The sequence below is a fragment of the Gadus morhua genome, chromosome 7 (assembly GCF_902167405.1).
Source record: "Gadus morhua chromosome 7, gadMor3.0, whole genome shotgun sequence".
NCBI lineage: Eukaryota > Metazoa > Chordata > Actinopteri > Gadiformes > Gadidae > Gadus > Gadus morhua.
Genome location: NC_044054.1, coordinates 31695367 through 31716272, shown reverse-complemented (window position 1 = coordinate 31716272; position 20906 = coordinate 31695367). Strand labels below are relative to the sequence as shown.

Here is a 20906-nt window from a genome sequence, read left to right as displayed (position 1 = left end):
TAAAAGATAAGAGTATTTACTCTGGACCTTTTACATTTGTATGTACAATATCTTCAGGGTTTCTGCCCTCCAAGAGCAGAAGTGGCCGGAGAAATCGGATTTGTGTCCGAGCAGAAACCGTGGTCGGTTGTGGCAGTGTATTTCTCGCTTGTGTTGACGTCGCATTAAAAGTCACACTTCATAGGAAAACATAGATTCACCATGCAACCGTGGACCGGCCAGAACAGCTCAGGTCAGACGGACTCACTGGAACCAAACCAACATTTGAGCATCTTTAAACAAACAATGTAATCAACACTTCCCTTCTCTGGGCCCTTCGGTTCAGTCTCGAGTATATAATACAATTATTAACACAATCCTGGATGAGCTAGAAAGGGGAGCAAAGCTAGGAGAGAGGGGGAAGAGAGGAAGGAGGGAGGAGAATCTAAGATGAGAGGAGAGCTCACATAAAGTCACTCACACATACTCACACACATGGGGAGAATCTTTACATGTAGTCATTGTGAACTTTGTGCAAGTTTGTTACAAATGTTGGGTTGTAGTATATTGGACATTAAAAGTAATCGACTCGATCAGCTGTTTTTCCATTTTTATTGAAATCAGAAATGCGATTTTACGTTATATTGTGCCGTCATTCATGAGTCCTAAATATAAACAAATAGTAATGATAAGATTATTATGATTCACACATTAATCCCCGGAACTAGTTCTACATAACTGCACCCATAAACAATTGTACAACAATAAACCTTTACGACCTTTATGATGAATATAATGTAATGTTATCCTTTACAAAGAGGTTATTTTTTTAATGTCAGGGTTATGTTCTCTCGGATCTCACATGGTAGAGATTCAAGTCATGAAACAACATTAGTTGTTTTGGTGGTTTGTTCGTTTTATAATCAAACAAAGGTCCTAGTCTGTTTGATTGACAGGTGAGATGATCAGGCGGGCAGATGATAAGCCTTCGCTAGTATTCCCTACAGAGGATTGGAAAGAGAGGCTTACTAAAGGTGCAGCCTTTAGCAGTGTAGATATGAACCCTGGCTCCCACATCATAGAAGGAGACCCAACCCTTATCATAATCAACAAACACCCCCACCTTCTGGAGCACAGCTTTCAGAGGGAGACGGACAGCAGGGTTATCAATATCAGATGTGATCTGATATTGACCCGGGGATCGTGGTCACTCCTAAATTCCATTTAGTATTGCCTTTAACCTCAACCTCAAAGTAAGATCTCCCGTTGAAGGTGAAACTCTGCCTTGCAAGAACAGATAAATGCTGTCTAAATCCCGAATATTGGCGATTGAAATTATTCCAAATGCCTCCATCCTGTACCCTTTTTCAACTCCAGTCACTCATGACGAAACGGGGATGAGCTGTACGATGAGCTGTACGATGAGCTGTACGATGAGCTGTACGATGAGCTGTACGATGAGCTGTACGATGAGCTGTACGATGAGCTGGGAGCTGTACGAGATTCCGTAGCCACATCAACTTTATGCTTCTGGACCCTCTTCGGTTCATCACCAGAACGCAGCTTCTTCATCTCGACGTTCAGCGTCTCCTCCAGCTGTTGCAGGGACCTCCCTAAGGCCCCTTTGTAAGACGGAGGACGGACAGCAACCGTCGACCAGATTCTGTTGCGTGGAGGATCCTTCAGGGATCTGAAGGCCTTGAGGAAGTGGAGGTGGTCTTCAGTGTGTAAGAGCTGCTTCACCGTTGACATTCTCTTGGTCAGATCTACTACTTCCTGCTCCAGCCCTTTGATGAGGTCTTCAGCTTGTTTCTCTGTGGATTTCAGCCTCTCTTTAACCATTTGGTTGAAATCATCCAGGCACTTTTCAACACAGCCTATCAAAGCAGTGAGGGCCTGCCTAGCATCAGCTATCTCTTTGTCCGCGTCTTTCTTGCTCAATTCTACTACGTCTTTCATCTCCTTAATCTTTAGTTTTCTCTCCTGGATCCTCAATGGGACTTCAGTCTCTATCTTCCCCAGCTGGGCCGTCTTCACCTCATATTCCTCCTTCAGAGGGACAACAGGGTGGGACTTGTGGTCTGTCACTGTGCACAACAGACACACACACACCTGTTCCTTCTTGCAGAAGAGCTCCAGGATTCTGTCGTGTTTTTCGCACATCCTGTCTTCCAGACGGTCCATAGGCTCGACCAGCGGATGTTTCTTCAGGACTGTGACTCTCTGATGTGGCTCCAGGTGGGTTTGGCAGTAAGAGATAAGACACACTAGGCAGGACTTCACAGCCTTCAGCTGGGTCCCAGTACAGACGTCACAGGGAACTTCTCCTGGTTCAACACAAGGCTCCTCTTTTACTCGTACGGACATTCCAAACCGATCAACCACCTCTGATAAGAGGGTATTGACCCGTAGATCAGGTCTAGTGTGGAAAAGCTTGTTGCAGAGGGGACATTTATACTCAAGTTTTTCGTCCCAGAAATTATTAATACAGGTACTGCAGAAGTTGTGTCCACATGGTGTGGTAACTGGACTGTTGAACACTTCCAGACAGATGGTACATGAAAGGTTCTCTTCAGACCAGGAAGTGTTAGCAGAGGCCATCCTAGATACAGACGACAAGGTTTATGTAATGAGCAATACCATTATTTTTCTAATTCCATGATCATAACAGAAAGAGAGGTTTAATCTTCCTCCAAAGTTGTGCTTTTTTACTCACCTAGTTGTGGTTTCTGTCTGTCAGACTATTTGCTCCAAAATGCGTGTTATTTTTCTACTGAACGAGAGAACTACTTCCACGTCGGGTTGCTTTGGTTCTATGAACCTTAGGTTTCGTTTCCTAAACATGACGTCCTCTCCTCTTCTCCCCTAACATCTGGCTCCGCCCCTAACCCCTGGCTCCGCCCCCACGGACACGCAGTTTATTGAAGTTTCAACTTTCACGACTTTGGACCATTATAGGTCCATGCTTTGGGCACATTCATGCTCTGTGTAGTTAACGTCAAATGCGTTGTTGTTCGTCGCCTCTTCTTCCTGGAGTTAAAAGAGAGCTGGAGTAAAACAACTCCGAGAGACATGTGGGGATCCGATTTAGTGGTGATTTGCTACTCATCGACCCGGGTTTTCGGGGCTCTCCCAAATACTTTATCCACCACCGATTCGATTTTCAACAAAGAGAGCAAAGATCAAAGAGCTGTTAATTGGTGCTACGCTGCACCAATTGGTGCTACGCTCACCCCGGCGGGCATGCGCACAGTGCACACACGAGCAGCAGACAGAGGAATGAGAGCAGCAGACAGCAGTCAGTCTGAATAGAGAGTAATGGGTGTTAGGTCAGTAGCCCTCCTGGTTGAAGGCGTGTGTGCCAGGGACGTGCGGTCAGGGCCCAGGGGAGGCAGAGCCTCAACTGTCATTGTGAAAAGAAAAAACATAAAAAAAAAAAAAATTGTAAACTTATCTGTACTATAAATATAATTATTATATATATATGAGCATAAGGATTGCATATATTGTCTAACTGATCACTGTTTTGATAGTTTTTTTTGTTTTGTTTTGTCTTGTTTTTGTTTTATTTATTTCTTATTGCTTATGTTTATTTTATTTTTTTTACACAATGTCTTGTTTTTTTTAAATAATGTATGATGACTATATGCTCTGTAAGGTGACCTTGGGTGTCTTGAAAGGCGCCTCTAAATTAAATGTATTATTATATATATATATATATATATATATATATATATATATATATATATATATATATATAAAGTGTGCGTTTGATGTTGTTTGCAGTCTGCTCCTCTCTCTCTCTCTCTCTCTCTCTCTCTCTCTCTCTCTCTCTCTCTCTCTCTCTCTCTCTCTCTCTCTCTCTCTCTCTCTCTCTCTCTCTCTCTCTCTCTCTCTCTCTCTCTCTCTCTCTCTCTCTCTCTCTCTCTCTCTCTCTCTCTCTCTCTGACAGAGAAAGTTGGAAAAGGGATAGAGAGAGAGAGAGAGTGAGAGACACATTGAGTTGAATGTGTTCCAGGGTCTCCCTGCTGGTACTCTCTCATTAAGACAGCAACAATGCCGTTTTAATGAGAAAATTACCCCCTCAACGTTTTCCACTTTAAACAACTTAGTTGTGCTAGATTACTACACATGCAATCCTTATGCTCATCAACGACACTCATCTGCCTACACTTTATACATTTCCTTGCTACTTCCTTCGTACTCAATATATATCACGTGAGTTACCCTCTTTCCTCTCCTTTAGTTCTCCGTCCGTCATCCTGCTGGTCTAGACTGGGTAGCCCCGCCCATTCTGCCGGCGATTTGAGTTCGCCCTGCACAAGGGTCTGGAGAAGAGCAATACATTTCTTTCTGCTTCCGATACGTTTTTGCGGGAGCCAATCACCAAGCTAGCTTTTCCCCTTGGCGCGCAATTGGCTGGTTTAACACAATGACGACAGGGAAGCGATGGCAAGCATCCAATCACGTACGGAGTCATTTGAACTAGGCCCGTTGATCACGCCTCTTGTGCTGAAGAAAATGACAGCAGCTTCCCCAGACCAACGTGCAATCTACGATTGATCTTGGTCTGGCAATAGCCAGACTACAGCTTACCTGTTGCCGAACCCTTACCTGCCTGTCACCGAGCCCTTGTCTGCCTGACTGCCTGCCTGCCTGTTAACAATCCCTTGCCTGTCCGACCATCACTTTCGTAGCCCTGGCTAGTAATTTACCCCTGTCCAAATCATGGACCTATTAAAGAAAGGACAGCGGATAAAAAATGGCGCCCATTCATTCCTATGAAAACTGCTCGATGGCGCCGGGCAACATCAAGGAGAGATTTGCTTCCGCATCATGGGAGCCGGCCACGCCCTAGTGCATGACGTGCCAGATGCAGAAATAATCTCGTTGTCTAGCATTGTTAGCAAGCGAGAGGTCTGTCTACACATCCCTCGGCGACTTTAAGTGATAAAAAGTCAACACAGTGCCTAAAAACCATCAACGTCATTCATGTTAAGTAAAAGGCAAAACCTCGGACGAAAGAACATTTGTTTCTCTACGACTCCTTTCAGCTGCCCACCCCTCCTTCTTCTGCAAAAAATAAATAAAACGGCTAATAAATCGCTGTTGACGGACGTCTTCAGGAACGGTGTTTGGTTTTCTTACAGCCTGCGCGCAACGTGATCCCTGCTCAAACATTAGCGATTGGTTATGGCAGATCCAGAGCGGCACTGGGCAGATCCAATAGTTTTAAAATTCAACAAACACCCACCTTCAAGTGAGTTAACGTTAGTCAATGATGAAGTACGAGAGTCTGGTAGGACCAGGCTAGTTTTGCGCTGCGTTCATGATAGTTCTTACTGGATGCACGAACACAGGGAAGGGAGGGGCGAGCTGGCTCTGTTTCTTTTGGATCTCGCTTCAAATACCAACAGAAGCGACGTCACCCAACATCGCTGACACAGCCTTTGATAGCTCATACACAACGACGGTGCCAAGATAGTATCACAAGGCGGTGTCACGTTAAAATTGTACCTGGCCGAAAATTTTACCGGCCTACGTCATCAGTTGTTGACAAATTCCAAACCTGCCTAGCAACAGACGACGCAATCGTCTGTTGCCTGGCAACGGGCGATCGCGTCGAATGACGTAGGAAGGTTCTTGAACATTCGCGAACTTTCATGCTCGTTCATTGCACTCCTTCATTGAGCGTGACAAGACAGGTTTTTGAAACCTGCTTCAAACACTCAGTTAACTAGCTAAATTCGATTAAACAATTCAATACAATAAAAATATAAAGTAAAAACAAGTGTTATCTAGCGATCCGTTATCTGTATTATGTTATTTCGTCTTTGGAAACATGAGCCGAATGTTTTTTGAAACCTGCCCGGCAACGGACAACCCAATCAAATCAGTTGTCAAGTTGTCAACAACTGATGACATAGGCCGGTACAATTTTTGTCCCCGGTACATTTTAACGTGACAACGGCCCCTGGGTCGTAACCATGGGGATGACACGCCCCCCCCTAGAACTCTCATCCCATAAAAGATAAGCAGACGAGATCACGCGCACATGACACAGGTGTGAACGCATCACACCTGTGTCCCGGTGGCTCCAGCCCTGATTGTGAAGCATCAGAAACTGTGAGACCCCTTCTGTTCGCAGTGCTGGGTCACTGCCTCCCTTCAGACGGGCTCAGGTCCGGCCGGGGTCTCCAGGGCCCAGTTTTTCAAAAGTAATCAAGTGGGATTTCGGATCACGGATTGGATCAAATCTTGGGAATGGGTCTATCAAAGCAAAAGAGGGATTCCGAACTAAAATCAGTTCATGTTATCCGACCTTACATTTGATCCCATCTCTCCGCCGTGTCTTCCAGAGGAGGTCCTCCAGACGGCCGGGGAGCTAGAGGGGGCCCACCTGCTGTGCGTCCTGGACCTCTGCCACCTGGGGGGCGACCGGGTGGAGGTGCTGCTCAGCAAGGTGTACCGGGTCACCTAGGGGACCGTCGCCTAGGGAACCACCCGCCCGGGGACCCCCGGCCCCCCGTCACCGGGCCATTAGGAGGTTAACGTGTTGATTTAACATTAAAACGTTTTTTAACTAAACATGTTTGGTTCTGTTGTTAAAATACTTTAAGAGTTTTAAGAGTTATTGCAGCAGGTAAGTGTCCCTCAGCGCTGACCTGACATCACATCCCTTCATTTAGTTGATCGTCAAGGACTCTGGATCGTAAACATGTACGCAGTGGTGTAGTCTACGTGATACGCAGGTATACGCCGTATACCCACTAGGAACGCACCAGGATTTGCGTATACCCACTTAAAAATATGTACGGATACGTATCAATCGTCTTGTGACAGATCTTTCACTTCTGTGTTTATTTTTCACAAATATTGGTTGGGTATAACTGCAATAAAATACTTTAAGCAAGGGAAGTTATCTCCTATATTCACACATTCATAAAATTCCCCCTGCGCGCTCGCGCTCTGCCCTGTCTCTGTTACGAAGCGCGAAGCTGCCCCTGCATCTCTGCACGTTAGTAGGCGGGCCGAGCCCCTCCTTCTCGCGTGTGTGTGCGTGTGTGTGTGTGTGTGTGTGTGTGTGTGTGTGTGTGTGTGTGTGTGTGTGTGTGTGTGTGTGTGTGTGTGTGTGTGTGTGTGTGTGTGTGTGTGTGTGTGTGTGTGTGTGTGTGTGTGTGTGTGTGTCCAGTCCTCCCATATTAATGTGTAAACCACATAACAAGTAGTCAACAGTAGACAATGTTTTAATCCCACAATATCTCCTTGTTACTTTTAGATGAGAACCCCTGGCCAGCCTTTCGGACTGGGTGTCAGGCTAGGGAATTTAAAAACAGGCATCCTTGGTATGAGTGGAGGGAAAAAAAGTTAGGTAAATGTCAGCCAACATACAGTTGGTATACACAATTGAAATTCATAATGTTAATCACTATGCAAATGAGAGTATAGCTAATTCATGGTCATTTTTAAGGTGCAGTAATTTCACACTTTTACACAATTCAATTACTGTATGGTATGTTAGATAACAACAGTAAGAGCTCAAATTAGAGCAATTGAAAGAGTGAAACATTAGTCTCCTGTCATCTCCTTCTCATGCACTGGTTAGCCATGGATGTAAACAGTTCATTAAATTATTTTGAGTAGATTTTGTCCTTGTTTAGCATGTGCTATTGCTACTATAGATATACAAAGGACAACTGGTCATTTTTGTGTTCTATTTGTTAATACTGTTATTAAAACTGATAGACCTACTCAGCTTTCCATGATTGTTGATAATCGTTATACTCTTAAATCAGCGAGTTGTAGACCCCTGCGTTGGTGAGTGTGGTGCGACACCCCATAAGCGTACCGGTGGGACGGGTTTGTACGAGGCTGGGAGGGAATCATCACAGTATACCCACTACAATAAAATAGACTACACCACTGCATGTACGCTTAAAAGTATTTATTTAAACTGAAATTCACAACACATAAATAATTGAACAGAACATTATATAATTTGTATCTAATTCTATTTTGGAATGTAAAAACATTTATTCATTATCTCAAAACTATCAAAAAATGCTCGCTCGTGTTGACGTCGCATTAAAAGTCACACTTCATAGGAAAACACAGATTCACCACGCAACCGTGTACCGGCCAGAACAGCTCAGGTCAGACGGACACACTGGAACCAAACCAACATTTGAGCATCTTTAAACAAACAATGTCAACAACACTTCACTTCTCTGAACCTTCGGTTCAGTCTCGAGTATATAAGACAATTATTAACACAATCCTGGATGAGGTAGAAAGGGGAGCAAAGCTAGGAGAGAGGAGGAAGAGGAAGAGAGAGGAAGGAGGGAGGAGAATCTAAGATGAGAGGAGAGCTCACATAAAGTTACTCACACATACTCACACACATGGGGAGAATCTTTACATTTAGTCATTGTGCAAGTTTGTTACAAATGTTGGGTTGTTGTATATTGGACATTAAAAGTAATCGACTCATCAGCTGTTTTTCCATTTTTATTGATATCAGAAATGCGTTTTTACATTATATTGTGCCGTCATTCATGAGTCCTAAATATAAACAAATAGGAATGCTAAGATTATTATGATTCACACATTAATCCCGAAACTAGTTCTACATAACAGCACCCATAAACAATTGTACAACAATAAACCTTTACGACCTTTATGATGAATATAATGTAATGTTATCCTTTACAAAGAGGTTTTTTTTTTAATGTCAGGGTTATGTTCTCTCAGATCTCACATAGTAGAGATTCAAAGTCATGAAACAACATTAGTTGTTTTGGTGGTTTGTTCGTTTTATAATCAAACAAAGGTCCTAGTCTGTTTGATTGACAGGTGAGATGATCAGACGGGCAGATGATACGCCTTCATAAATATTCCCTAGACCGAGGATTGGATAGAGAGGCTGACTAAAGGTGCAGCCAGTAGCAGAGTAGATATGAACCCTGGCTCCCACATCATAGAAGGAGACCAGACCCTCATCATAATCAACAAACACCCCCACCTTCTGGAGCTCAGCTCTCAGAGGGAGACGGACAGCAGGGTTATCACTAAATACCAACCCATTGTTGTAGGTAAGAATCCAGTAACCATGGCTAGGAATGAATGTAACGTGATCTGATATTAACCCGGGGATCGTGGTCACTCCTAAATTCCATTTAGTATTGCCTTTAACCTCAACCTCAAAGTAAGATCTCCCGTTGAAGGTGAAACTCTGCCTTGCAAGAACAGATAAATGCTGTCTAAATCCCGAATATTGGCGATTTAAATTATTCCAAATGCCTCCATCCTGTACCCTTTTTCATCTCCAGTCACTCATGACGAAACGGGGATGAACTGTACGAGATTCCGTAGCCACATCAACTTTATGCTTCTGGACCCTCTTCGGTTCATCACCAGAACGCAGCTTCTTCATCTCGACGTTCAGCGTCTCCTCCAGCTGTTGCAGGGACCTCCCTAAGGCCCCTTTGTAAGACGGAGGACGGACAGCAACCGTCGACCAGATTCTGTTGCGTGGAGGATCCTTCAGGGATCTGAAGGCCTTGAGGAAGTGGAGGTGGTCTTCAGTGTGTAAGAGCTGCTTCACCGTTGACATTCTCTTGGTCAGATCTACTACTTCCTGCTCCAGCCCTTTGATGAGGTCTTCAGCTTGTTTCTCTGTGGATTTCAGCCTCTCTTTAACCATTTGGTTGAAATCATCCAGGCATTTTTCAACACAGCCTATCAAAGAAGTGAGGGCCTGCCTAGCATCAGCTATCTCTTTGTCTGCGTCTTTCTTGCTCAAGTCTACTGCGTCTTTCATCTCCTTAATCTTTAGTTTTCTCTCCTGGATCCTCTGTGGGACTTCAGCCTCTATCTTCCCCAGCTGGGCCGTCTTCACCTCATATTCCTCCTTTAGAGGTACAACAGGATGTGACTTGTGGTCCGTCACTGTGCACAACAGACACACACACACCTGTTCCTTCTTGCAGAAGAGCTCCAGGATTCTGTCGTGTTTTTCGCACATCCTGTCTTCCAGACGGTCCATAGGCTCGACCAGCGGATGTTTCTTCAGGACTGTGACTCTCTGATGTGGCTCCAGGTGGGTTTGGCAGTAAGAGATAAGACACACTAGGCAGGACTTCACAGCCTTCAGCTGGGTCCCAGTACAGACGTCACAGGGAACTTCTCCTGGTTCAACACAAGGCTCCTCTTTTACTCGTACGGACGTTCCAAACCGATCAACCACCTCTGATAAGAGGGTATTGACCCGTAGATCAGGTCTAGTGTGGAAAAGCTCGTTGCAGAGGGGACATTTGTACTCAAGTTTTTTGTCCCAGAAATGATGAATACAGGTTCTGCAGAAGTTGTGTCCACATGGTGTGGTAACTGGACTGTTGAACACATCCAGACAGATGGTACATGAAAGGTTCTCTTCAGACCAGGAAGTGTTAGCAGAGGCCATCCTAGACACAGACGACAAGGTTTATGTAATGAGCAATACCATTATTTTTCTAATTCCATGATCATAACAGAAAGAGAGGTTTAATCTTCTTCCAAAGTTGTGCTTTTTTACTCACCTAGTTGTGTTTTGTGTTTGTCCGACTATTTGCTCCAAAATGCGTGTTATTTTTCTACTGAACGAGAGAACTACTTCCACGTCGGGTTGCTTTGGTTCTAGTTTCGTCTTCTTCTTCTTCAGTTTCCGGCAGTTTGGACGCTGTCCAGCGTATTACTGCCCTCCACAGGTCCGATGATTAACTACATTTTTACGTATAGTCCTGTTCTGTTTAGGAACTGCAGAACTGCCCTAGAGATCAGTTTATGGTTATCACAGTGCCCAAACAATTAAGGAAAAAACTGAAAAAGCCTGACCTCCAAGTCCCAAGACCAACAGTCTACCAAATAGTCCATGTCTTTCCGTCCTATATTTTCTACACTCCATAAAAAACGTGTTTTACTGTCTCAGAACTCCCACATACACATAAACCAGAAACATGTTTTCCTACAATAAATAAAAAATGATTTAGCCCACAGTGACCCAGCCTCAATCTACACAGTTTAACTGAGTCCCTACGGGACTGAAAAGTGCAGGTACATAATTGTTTTATTTGAGATTTTAAAGAGAAATAGTGTCTACCCCTGCTTTCTTTTTCCCACCCTCTCTGCCATTCCTTCGTTAAGCCTTCTTTAATTACTTCTCTCAGTTCCACTCCCCCCCAGGATATATGAACATCTACCTCTCTACTCAAACTTTGTTTTGCAATCTGATACACCTGCTCATTCCCCCCATCCCCAGCGTGTCCCGGAACCCAGCAAAAGGATATCTAAACTGTTATAACTGGGCAAAGGATTTAAAAGATGTTAATCCGCTGGTCCACTAGGTGGCAGCAACCCTTTGTTGTTACGGTTCAGTTAACCTATGAGTGAAGCACAGAACAAGTTCAGTCAGCCATGTGCCCTTGTTTACCATGTTACGTATAGACGTGTTTCTTGTGTACAAACAATACTAGGTGCGCGCGCAGCCAGGGGGCAAAAGCCTGCTTCGGAGTGAACTGATATCAATGTAGATGCCGTATTGCTTTTAAGTTCTCCCTGACACAGTTGCAATAAAATGTCATTTTACTGAAAAATCGCTTTGTTTTTCATTGCATCACAAATCATAAAAACACTTACTGAAATGTCCATGAATTTCACTCAACTTACCAGAGTCCTGTTTCAGGTAGCTGGTTTTGAGGCAACCCCGAGTTTGTTCGCTCTGAGTTAGTGGAAACTCTGGGTTTTCCGTTTCAGGTAGCAGGTTCAGCGCAACCGAGAGTTAGTTGCTGCGGCAACATACGCCGTGGACCTAACCTGCTCGGGAGGTGGTTAGACCTACTCTGAGTTTGTTGTCTATAAGGCTGAAGGCAGCTCTCCGACAGAAGGAAGTGTTAGAAATGGCATGTCCTTTTCTACGAGAGCCTGTGGACGTAGAGGCTGCGATCCTCAGAAGGAATCTCCGTGAGGAACGATTATTAAGACCCCGGTTGGATATACTTTATTTTCCTGATAATTTTCTTCACGAGCGATATCGTTTTTCAGCGCAATCTATCATTTATTTAGACCACCTTCTCAGCCCCCATGTTAACTGTCAAACGCACCGGGGGCATGCTTTAAGTTTATTTTTTATCGCAATTAACGCATGTGCAGAATGATCCGCCCCGTGCATCCCACCCGCTCTGTGCTACAGTCACTTCAACGTTGTGGCTTTCCCATGATCAGAGTAGCTGACTAACCACGTTTTCCTGTAACTGCTGCAAGTCAAGAAACTCATTTTAAGAATGCAAGGCAGAAAAGACCCTGGTACTGCTTTTAACCAGATGCTGTTCTTCTCTACATGCACATGCTCAGCATAATCGTCTGCATTGTTCACTGAAGTAAAACCCTTTGAGTAAACTGTTCAACAAAATAACTTGTCCCACCACAGCCCGTGTTCTAATAAAGACAATCTACTTATTATGAGGATTTTTTTTATTTCCTGAAAGCACAAAAAAAAAAAGTCATTTATATTGGGTATGTTTTTAGAGCAGGGAACAGTAGCCTATCCCAGTTTGCAACTCACCCACCTATAACTTATGTTCCAAAATTTGGATCTCCAAAGCATCCTTTTGCATCTTTTGAATTGTTACAATTGCATGGAGGTTGGTGAGGGCATCTGGTTCAAGTAGGGCGATGACGCTATCAGTAACTGGAAGAAGATGATTAGACAGTGCAATTATTACTTGAGCCAGAATATTGCCCCATCTAATTTGCAACGCGCTGGGTGTACATATTTAATTATTTTGAATAATCAACCTCTTATACTGTAAAGGCACTTCTATCCTGGGGGGTGGGGGGGATCAGAGGAGCTCCCCTCAGGGATGCCCTCAGCCACAGGACGCATACTCTGTTGGCTGAGGGCCATCTCCTCAGCCTCTGTGAGGGCTGCAGGTGGTGGACCCCCTCCAGTCTGCCGGGCCTCTGCATTTTTTCGATTTGCTAACATGGAGGAAAATGTTACCCTAATATTCAGTAAGCGCTATTTTGAAGACACATATATTTATAATGCATTTTGCCTAGGTGTAGCCTTCTAATATATCTAAATCCTATTAAATATTGGCAGTGTTGGGATGGCTGGGAAATGTAGGCCTACTACTTACATTTACTGCTTAAATATAGTATACAAATATATTATACATGTTGAACATAGCTGTTAAATTAGGTAGAGCAGGCAAAACAGCACAATTGATTTGATTTTTAATTAAACATTAGTTTACCTGTTTAAACTATATTTTTGTACTTCATTTGCTGCCAAGTCCTCGTGAGGCAACTCGGGGTTGCGTAAATTGACACACACACACACACACACACACACACACACACACACACACACACACACACACACACACACACACACACACACACACACACACACACACACACACACACACACACACACACACACAATTTACATATTGAATAAGTGGAAGATATTAAACTTTCCTCTTATTTTATTTTATTTTACTAATTTATTTGACTCACGCATTGACTTGTTCAGCTATTTCCTGCCAAGCTCTCTCTCGCGCTCTCGCTGCCGCGGCGGTATTGCTTTTTTTGGTTAAAATGGGTAACTGCTCGGCATACACGTTCATTAGAATTTCCAATTCCGTTGGGGAAAAGTAAGTGGATCTACGCTTTTGGTCCATGTTTGATCATGTTATCAGAGATCCATTGATGATGGCTCTTCATAGTCAACAGGCACGCCCTCAACCCAGAGTGAACATACTCAGAGTTGATTAACCCAACGCTGATCACCTGTTCTAAAACCGAAAACCCAGAGTTGCTTTTCAACCCTGAACTCTGAGTCAACCAACTCAGAGCGCAGGATTAAACTCAGATTATGTTAAACCAGCTACCTGAAACAGGCCTCAGGTTTTGACGGTTGTTTTAGATGTTTCCAATATCAGGAGCACGGTCGTAATGTTAGTTAACGCTAACAAAGTTAAAGTAAAAATGTTTACGGCGAGGCTACTTTACGGCCTGCCAACATTTAAAAAAAAAAAAAAGCCAATGTCACTGTAAATATAGTTTTACACTACAGGTCTGACAGCTTGTTAGCTAGGTCTTGACAGAGATGGCTCAGACTAATTACATCAACAGCCTCAGCAGCTCAGACTGCACTGATTACCTGAACAAACTGGTCCTCAGCACTGGTGAGAAATTACCAGACCCATATAGTATTCCGAGTGAGGAATGGATTGCAGATGTCCAAATGGCCAGCTTTAACATGGCCCGACATATACAGTTATCTGATTGAGAAGCCTAGTGTGTACACTAAGGACAGTTTGCGTGCATACAAATCTTTGGACGCATATAATTATGTTCTTTGTGGTCATGTGCAAAACTTAAATTGTTTTGACACAAGTTCAGGGTTTTGCGCTTTGAGGGCAGGTGTCCTGCCCAGTCAGAGACAGGGACTAAAGAAGGCAAAACCTTATGATGCCTGGGTGTAGCCTACGTGCACAGGGATCTAGGGTACATCCTGACAGCTAACTGCACATGCATGGCAGGGTAAGTCAGCAGATATTGTGAGCTTCTGAATTCACTCACTTTTACTAATAGATCTATCCATCGCACCAGTCTTGCTTCTTGTTCCAGCCATGCTGCAGCCATCATGTGCCAGGGCGCAGACGCACCGAGGAGGAGGTCGCCTGCACTTCCCAACCAAACAAGTGGAAGGACATGTCCCGCAAAAGGGTTGAGCCACAAAAGTTGAAAACATCAACTTCAGCCGACTAAAGCGACACCTGACTGAGCTGCCTGAAGTCCATCATACACCAACACCCCAAAACATACCAGGTAGCCTATGAGAGTGAACGCGCTGATACATGTGAACTATTACGCAAAACCGTCCGCAGTGGATTGAATCTTCAGGAGAGTGACGGCTATTAGCCTATTATACATTGGTATAATTTAGGCAGTGTGCGAAATACCCCCCCCCAAAAAAAGAAATAAAAATAAAAGGCGATTGCAGAGGATAAGACAAAAGCCGACATACGTAATGTGTGTGGGCAACAAAGTCACTGTTACCAAAATCAACATCTGTCTGTCCCTTCAAAATAAAGTTTGTGACGTGTGTGATTGGAGCAGCTGCTGACAGATGTGCTGCTGACAGTGACAGTTTCACTAAACCTAAATCTTCTCTTGGCAAAAGGATGAGATCCTCTCGGGATATTAAACAGTTTCCATCCATCCTTTTGCCGATTCGTGCAGTTCACAGCACAACAGCTCCTTGTCATTTTCGTTCTCCGCTGACTCCGCTGGTAAACAAATGACAAATGTCCCGCTTTCTGTCCCCTGGCTGCGCGCGCACATCTGCGATGACGTTGCACAGAAACCCGTCTATGCTGCACACTGAGATCGTCAGGAACGAAATAAAGCTGATTGTCAACTTTTGAAAAAGTTATTTTAACCTGTATATCCAGTTCCACACCAAACATCAAACTAACTTCATCCTAGTCTTCATCTTCATCTTCCTGGACTACTAAAGATTTGTCAGAGATAATTCTCAAGAGCCAAATCTAATAGTAGGCCTATCAGAGTAGTTTTGTATTTTCTCAGTGGGTGGCAATAGCCACCCGAAGGATGCATAAAAAACTATATATTAATATTAAGAACGTATAAATATGGCCGGTTTGGAGTGGATGGGGGATCGGCAGTGGCAACACACACAAGAACTGTATGAAAGAAAATAGATGCATTGTATCAGACATTGAACAGATATTCAAAGGGCCGATCGTTGTGGTTCCCTCAGCGTTGAGCGATCGGAAAGTGTGGCCGGTCGTGTCCTCGCCGTTCTTGAAGTAAGAAACAAACTTCTGTAAGGCCCAATCCCGTTGCTTTGCTCTAGCAAAATCTCCACCTTAACCCTACCCCTTAACCGTCCCCCTTATCCCTACCCCTCAACCCTACCCCTACAATATGGGACGACAACCCTTCAAGACCCAGTTACAGTACGTCAATAGTAGTTGTTCACGGGGTTTAATTTTTTTTTTTTGATCTTTTGATACAGTATCTGTCTCTGGAATTTTACTGTATAGTTTGAATATCTTAGGAATGCAACCTTACCCACATGGAAAGACACGGTATGATTAGATAATAATATTATTCATGCTCACAATCTGTTAGAAACAGCGTTATCGCACTTTATTTTGGATCAAACATTATACAAGATCAACATAATATATATATATATATAAAACCAGAATAACATGGAATTTGAGGTAGTAAGCAATCCATGTAAAACATAAATATCATACAAACCAGGGGCCGTTTTCACAAAGCATTTTATCTTACCGCTAGGAGTGCTCCTAACTCGCGCTAAAACATTTTACGTAGGAGTTTTTTCTTAAAAGTTATTCACAAAGCCGCTGAGACCTACTCTTACTAAGGATAAATCACAAAGAGTGAACTAAGAGCGACGCGCCGTTGCTATGGATTACGTCAATTCTCGTGCACGAGTTTAGAAGCGGTCAGTTCGGTGATTGGTTGTTCAGACGAGCCCACTGAATCCCCGAAAAACAAGGAAATAGCCTAGGCTAGAAATGAATTCCTATTAAGTAGTTATGGTGCAGTTAGCAGAAAACACGCATGATGACAATTTTGTGCAGACCACGATAATGACGTTGTAGCCTGCACGTTCAAGAGAGAGAGAAAGCAAACAATAAAAATACGTAAAATCTAAAAGAAAATAAATGTTACGAACTACCCAAGTGTTGACTGATTTGTGCCAAGGTGTTTACCTAAAATGTGTTTTCAAAGTGATCCCTAAATGCCTGTCCACTCGGTTCCACACGGCCAAATTCCTTGTAATGTTGATCGCCATCATCATCATCATCATCATCATCATCATCATCATCGTCTGGCTGTGGAATGTTCCTCCGCTTGCAAAGGTTGTGTAGAATGGCACCTACAGTGATTATTGTGCTTGCCCTCTCTGGGGTGAGGCGTATTTCGCCGTGGAGGACATGAAACCGACGTTTCATCTGCCCAATTCCTCTCTCCACAACATTTCGTGTATGTTTGTGTGCTCGCAAAGAGCCAATACGATGTGTTTTACGCATAGGACTAAGCGTAATCTGTAATCGTAAACCCGTTGTGGATTAAGGTAGAGTGTCTAGAACCACGTCTTGCATGGATAGTCACTCACTGTCACCCAGCAAGTGACACCCAACTGGTAGGCCTACATCTCAAAAAGCTGCCTCAGACCGCTCACCATTAAAATGCGCGAATCATGGGTAGCTGAAGATCCAGGCCACTTTGCAACAACATCCAGTAGGCTATGTTAAAATTTGCATCAAAAACAACCTGCGTGTTGATGGAATGCACTTTCTTCCTATTGACGAACACGTCCTCGTCATTTGATGGCGCAATTATTTTTATTTTTTATAAGTTATATATATTTTTTTATAACTTATAATTTTTATGACATTTTATTTCGGGACTAATCGGATTATTCCTGTTAGTCGGGGATGTTATTGCATCGCGCATTAACTAAACAATAAGTTGAATACCCTAACATTTCGTCTCGCAGGCATTTTAAGATTCTTTGTGAATAGGTCTTACTGAGTTAGGAGTCCTCTTGAGGACTTTTAAGCTCTCCTAGACTTAGGTGCTACTTTTAGTTCTAAAATACTTTGTGAATTGCTCTTAGTGAAAAAAGTTAGGAGTCCTAAATTTAAGAGTGACACGCCCATTATTTTTAGGAGTTACTCCTAAATTCGCCAGTTAGGACCTACTTTTAGCCCTAAGATCCTTTGTGAATACGGCCCCAGAACCAGTAATATAATGGAACTAATATTGCACATTACAGAAAGGCATCAACCATAACATTTAATCAATAACTCTTTCGGTTTTAAACCATCAATGGATCGTTTATCTTTCTATCTTTCTGAGAAAACACAAAAATTGCAAGGCAACTTAATGCAATCAATTTTTGACTTTTGAGCCCAACAAAAGATCTTGAGTTTTAAAAAAGTTCCATCAACTAATATTATTTTGTTTATATAATTACATTTTCTTCTTTAGCCAAACTTGAAAGTTAGAGTTATACCAACTAAGATTTGTATATTTTACAAAACTCAAAAAAGTAAGTCAGGGTTGTTAACTTAATATTTCAAATTAAGGTTAATAACATTTAAAAAAAAAAGAAGCATTTCAAAGAATGCAAAACAAGTTTTAAGTTCACTTTATTAAAAGTAATAATTGAAACTTCCATTTTACATTTCTGAATGCCAGACAGCAATAGAACAAGCAACATGTAGCTAGTTCAGCAGCAGAGAATCGCTGTCTAAATGCAGCAAACCAAAGTGCAGAACAAGTTTGACATTATGGTCAAACTCGTTCTGCACGAGACGGGAGCCCAGGTTAAACGGTGACGCAACTCTCGTGCCTCATACACCGCACGATCCCGAGAGCTGCCTTTGTTTAACACACAACCACAACACACAGCGCACCGCACACCCAACCAACGGACATGCAAGTCTCGGTAACGGTGGCGGCAACACTACGCACAATAAACAACACACAAACAATGAAATGAAAACTACACTGGTGTATGAATAAAAAAGACATGACATTGATCCCCCATTCTTAAAGGTAATAAGCACTTTTAACTATTACATTATTCGGCTGGGGATTAAAGCTTATATTCAACTAGAACATGGAAAATATGGATATCATTGCCCCATTTTGTTGAACAAAATGGGACATGGGCCCAGCAGCTCCCCGGCCGTAGACCGGGGCCGGGCAGCCAGGCTCCCCCAGGTCGGCTGCCGAGGGGAGTGGTTGTGGTTGTACTTGTTTAAAGAAAATGCCTATGCAACATTCAAATGGCATATAGGGGCTGAGATTTTGCTTAAAGCAAAGGAATGAGACTCAGCCTTAATGGCTTGTAAACACACAGCGTCTCCACCGATCACCTCTGCCCCTTCACCTCCCCTTTAACTGGCAGCAGCAGGCCATTGGCTTGTTCTACGCTACACCTTCAGATCCTCCACCTCCACCTTGACCCCGTCCTCCTCTAGACCTTCAGGTCATCGTCCCGCGTCTTTTTGTTGCCGTTCCCTCGCTTGTTCTCCGGTCTCTCGAAGGTTCCGCCGATGCCGCTGTCGCTCTTGTTCTCAGTGCGCCACGGCGCATCCGTGTAGTCGTTGTAGTTGGGTGTCTCGCTGGGCTCCGCGTTCTTCGGGCGTTGGCAGAGGAAGCAGAGGCCCTTTTGGAACTTGGTGAAGCCCAGATGGCAGATCTCCACCAGGTTGAGCAGCAGCGACACGCAGGCCACCACCAGCATGAACAGGATGAAGATGGTCTTCTCGGTGGCCCGCGAGATGTAGCAGTTCACCATGTTGGGGCAGGGCCAGTGGTCGCAGGTGTACATGTCCTTCAGCTGGAAGCCGTACAGCATGTACTGGGCCACGAGGAAGCCCACCTCGAACAGCGTCTTGAAGATGATGTTGAAGACGTACGTCCGCAGCAGCTCCCCCTGTAGACGCACCCGGCCCTGGCCGTCCTTCACCGGCCCCTTCTTGGCCTTGCCTCCTCCTCCTCCTCCTCCTCCTCCTCCTGCACCTTCGGCCGCCGGCGGCTCCTCCTCCTCGCGGTCCTTCTCCTTCTGCGTCTGTTTCTCCTCCATGCGCACCAGGTGCAGGATGTGGCCCAGGTAGATGAGCGTGGGCGTGGACACGAAGATGATCTGCAGCACCCAGAAGCGGATGTGGGAGATGGGGAAGGTACGGTCGTAGCAGACGTTCTGACAGCCAGGCTGCTTGGTGTCGCAGGTGAAGCCCGACGACTCGTCGCCCCAAACCTTCTCGGCGGCCGTGCCCAAAACCAGGATGCGGAAGATGAAGAGCACGGTGAGCCACACCTTGCCCACCACGGTGGAGTGTGTCTGAGCGGCCTCCAGCAGCTTCCCTAGCAGGTTCCAGTCGGCCATGGCGACGGTCCCCTAGGCGACAGGCCTCCTTCAGTTCCCTGGATCAGCCCTGATGGGGACCAGAGGTCAGGGGTCATGTTCATTATTATGTTCGTTGTATAATATAAGGATAACTTGTTAGTAACGTGACACAATACGTATCCATTTTAACTCTGATTTACGAGCACCAGAACACTGTTACCAGTTACCCTGAACAGGTGCCTTAGAGCGCCCCCTAAAGCATAGGAATAGCAATGCATACTGTGGACTATCCATTGCACACATGCACACATACAAATACCCGAACGTCTTCTACATGCCACGGCGGAAAATAATGATTTTAATATGGCTGGTTACGCGTTTGAGCCTGTGAGGGACATGCCTGTAGTGTCCGACTGCCACCCGGTGGAGAAGGATCAAATTCAGGCTCCAGCTCCACCTTCGGATCGTGTGGGGGTGACTGGTGTGCGTGTGGGTGCTGCCGGAGCATGGACACTGCCATTGAATCGGTCTGCTGCCGAGAGGTCCCGGTCAACCTTGACCATCTAATGTTGGGATTAGGTTGCATAACCATGCATAGGGCATTTCGGATGCTGTGCGGCGATAGAGAGGTTTTGGAAGTGGCCATGCTCTCTCTAAGGGACATCCGAGCAGAGACACTGGAGCGCCCCATAAATATCAACCAAGTAACAAGGCGAAAACGATTATTCCCCCTCCGGTTTCCTATGATGCATTTCAGGAATATCTCCGTAAAGACGGACTCATTGCGGAAACGCAACGAGCTGTACAAACGCTGTAGTAGGCCTACATATTGAAGGCGCTGGTTCTCCACAAAAATAAGTGGAGCGCATCAAGCCTGCGCGCTGTATAAAAACATTCAAGTCGAGGAGGAGATAGTAGTTGTTTATCGTTTTAGATTGATTCGAAATACTTTTTA

General features: G+C 44.3%; 2 protein-coding genes across 3 annotated transcripts; both read right to left on the bottom strand.

Annotated features, from left to right (window-relative positions):
- Positions 1 to 572: 572 nt before the first annotated feature.
- On the bottom strand, positions 573 to 10688 carry LOC115547226 (E3 ubiquitin-protein ligase TRIM47). 2 transcript variants are annotated; one of them, XM_030361287.1, is made up of 3 exons: positions 10557 to 10688; positions 9334 to 10442; positions 573 to 1381 (listed from the first exon to the last, which is right to left on the bottom strand). In XM_030361287.1, exons 2-3 carry the CDS (start codon positions 10439 to 10441, stop codon positions 1347 to 1349), a joined length of 1143 nt encoding a protein of 380 aa, XP_030217147.1. In that variant the 5' UTR covers position 10442; positions 10557 to 10688; the 3' UTR covers positions 573 to 1346. The 2 variants fall into 2 exon arrangements, with proteins under 2 accessions (XP_030217147.1, XP_030217146.1); XM_030361286.1 differs by lacking the exon at positions 573 to 1381 and having other exon boundaries at positions 9030 to 10442.
- An 8026-nt stretch (positions 10689 to 18714) lies between these two features.
- On the bottom strand, positions 18715 to 20066 carry LOC115547234 (gap junction alpha-3 protein-like). The gene has a single exon (XM_030361297.1). It carries the CDS (start codon positions 19988 to 19990, stop codon positions 19076 to 19078), a length of 915 nt encoding a protein of 304 aa, XP_030217157.1. The 5' UTR covers positions 19991 to 20066; the 3' UTR covers positions 18715 to 19075.
- Between the last annotated feature and the right edge of the window lie 840 nt (positions 20067 to 20906).

What these genes read in the sequence shown, in the direction of transcription:
- LOC115547226 (XM_030361287.1), bottom strand. Translation starts at nt 10,441, where the DNA reads ATGGCCTCTGCTAACACTTCCTGGTCTGAAGAGAACCTTTCATGTACC. An exon ending in GGCTACGGAATCTCGTACAG is followed by an intron (nt 1,382 to 9,333) that starts TTCATCCCCGTT and finishes CTCATCGTACAG; the next exon opens with CTCATCCCCGTTTCGTCATG.
- LOC115547234 (XM_030361297.1), bottom strand. Translation starts at nt 19,990, where the DNA reads ATGGCCGACTGGAACCTGCTAGGGAAGCTGCTGGAGGCCGCTCAGACA.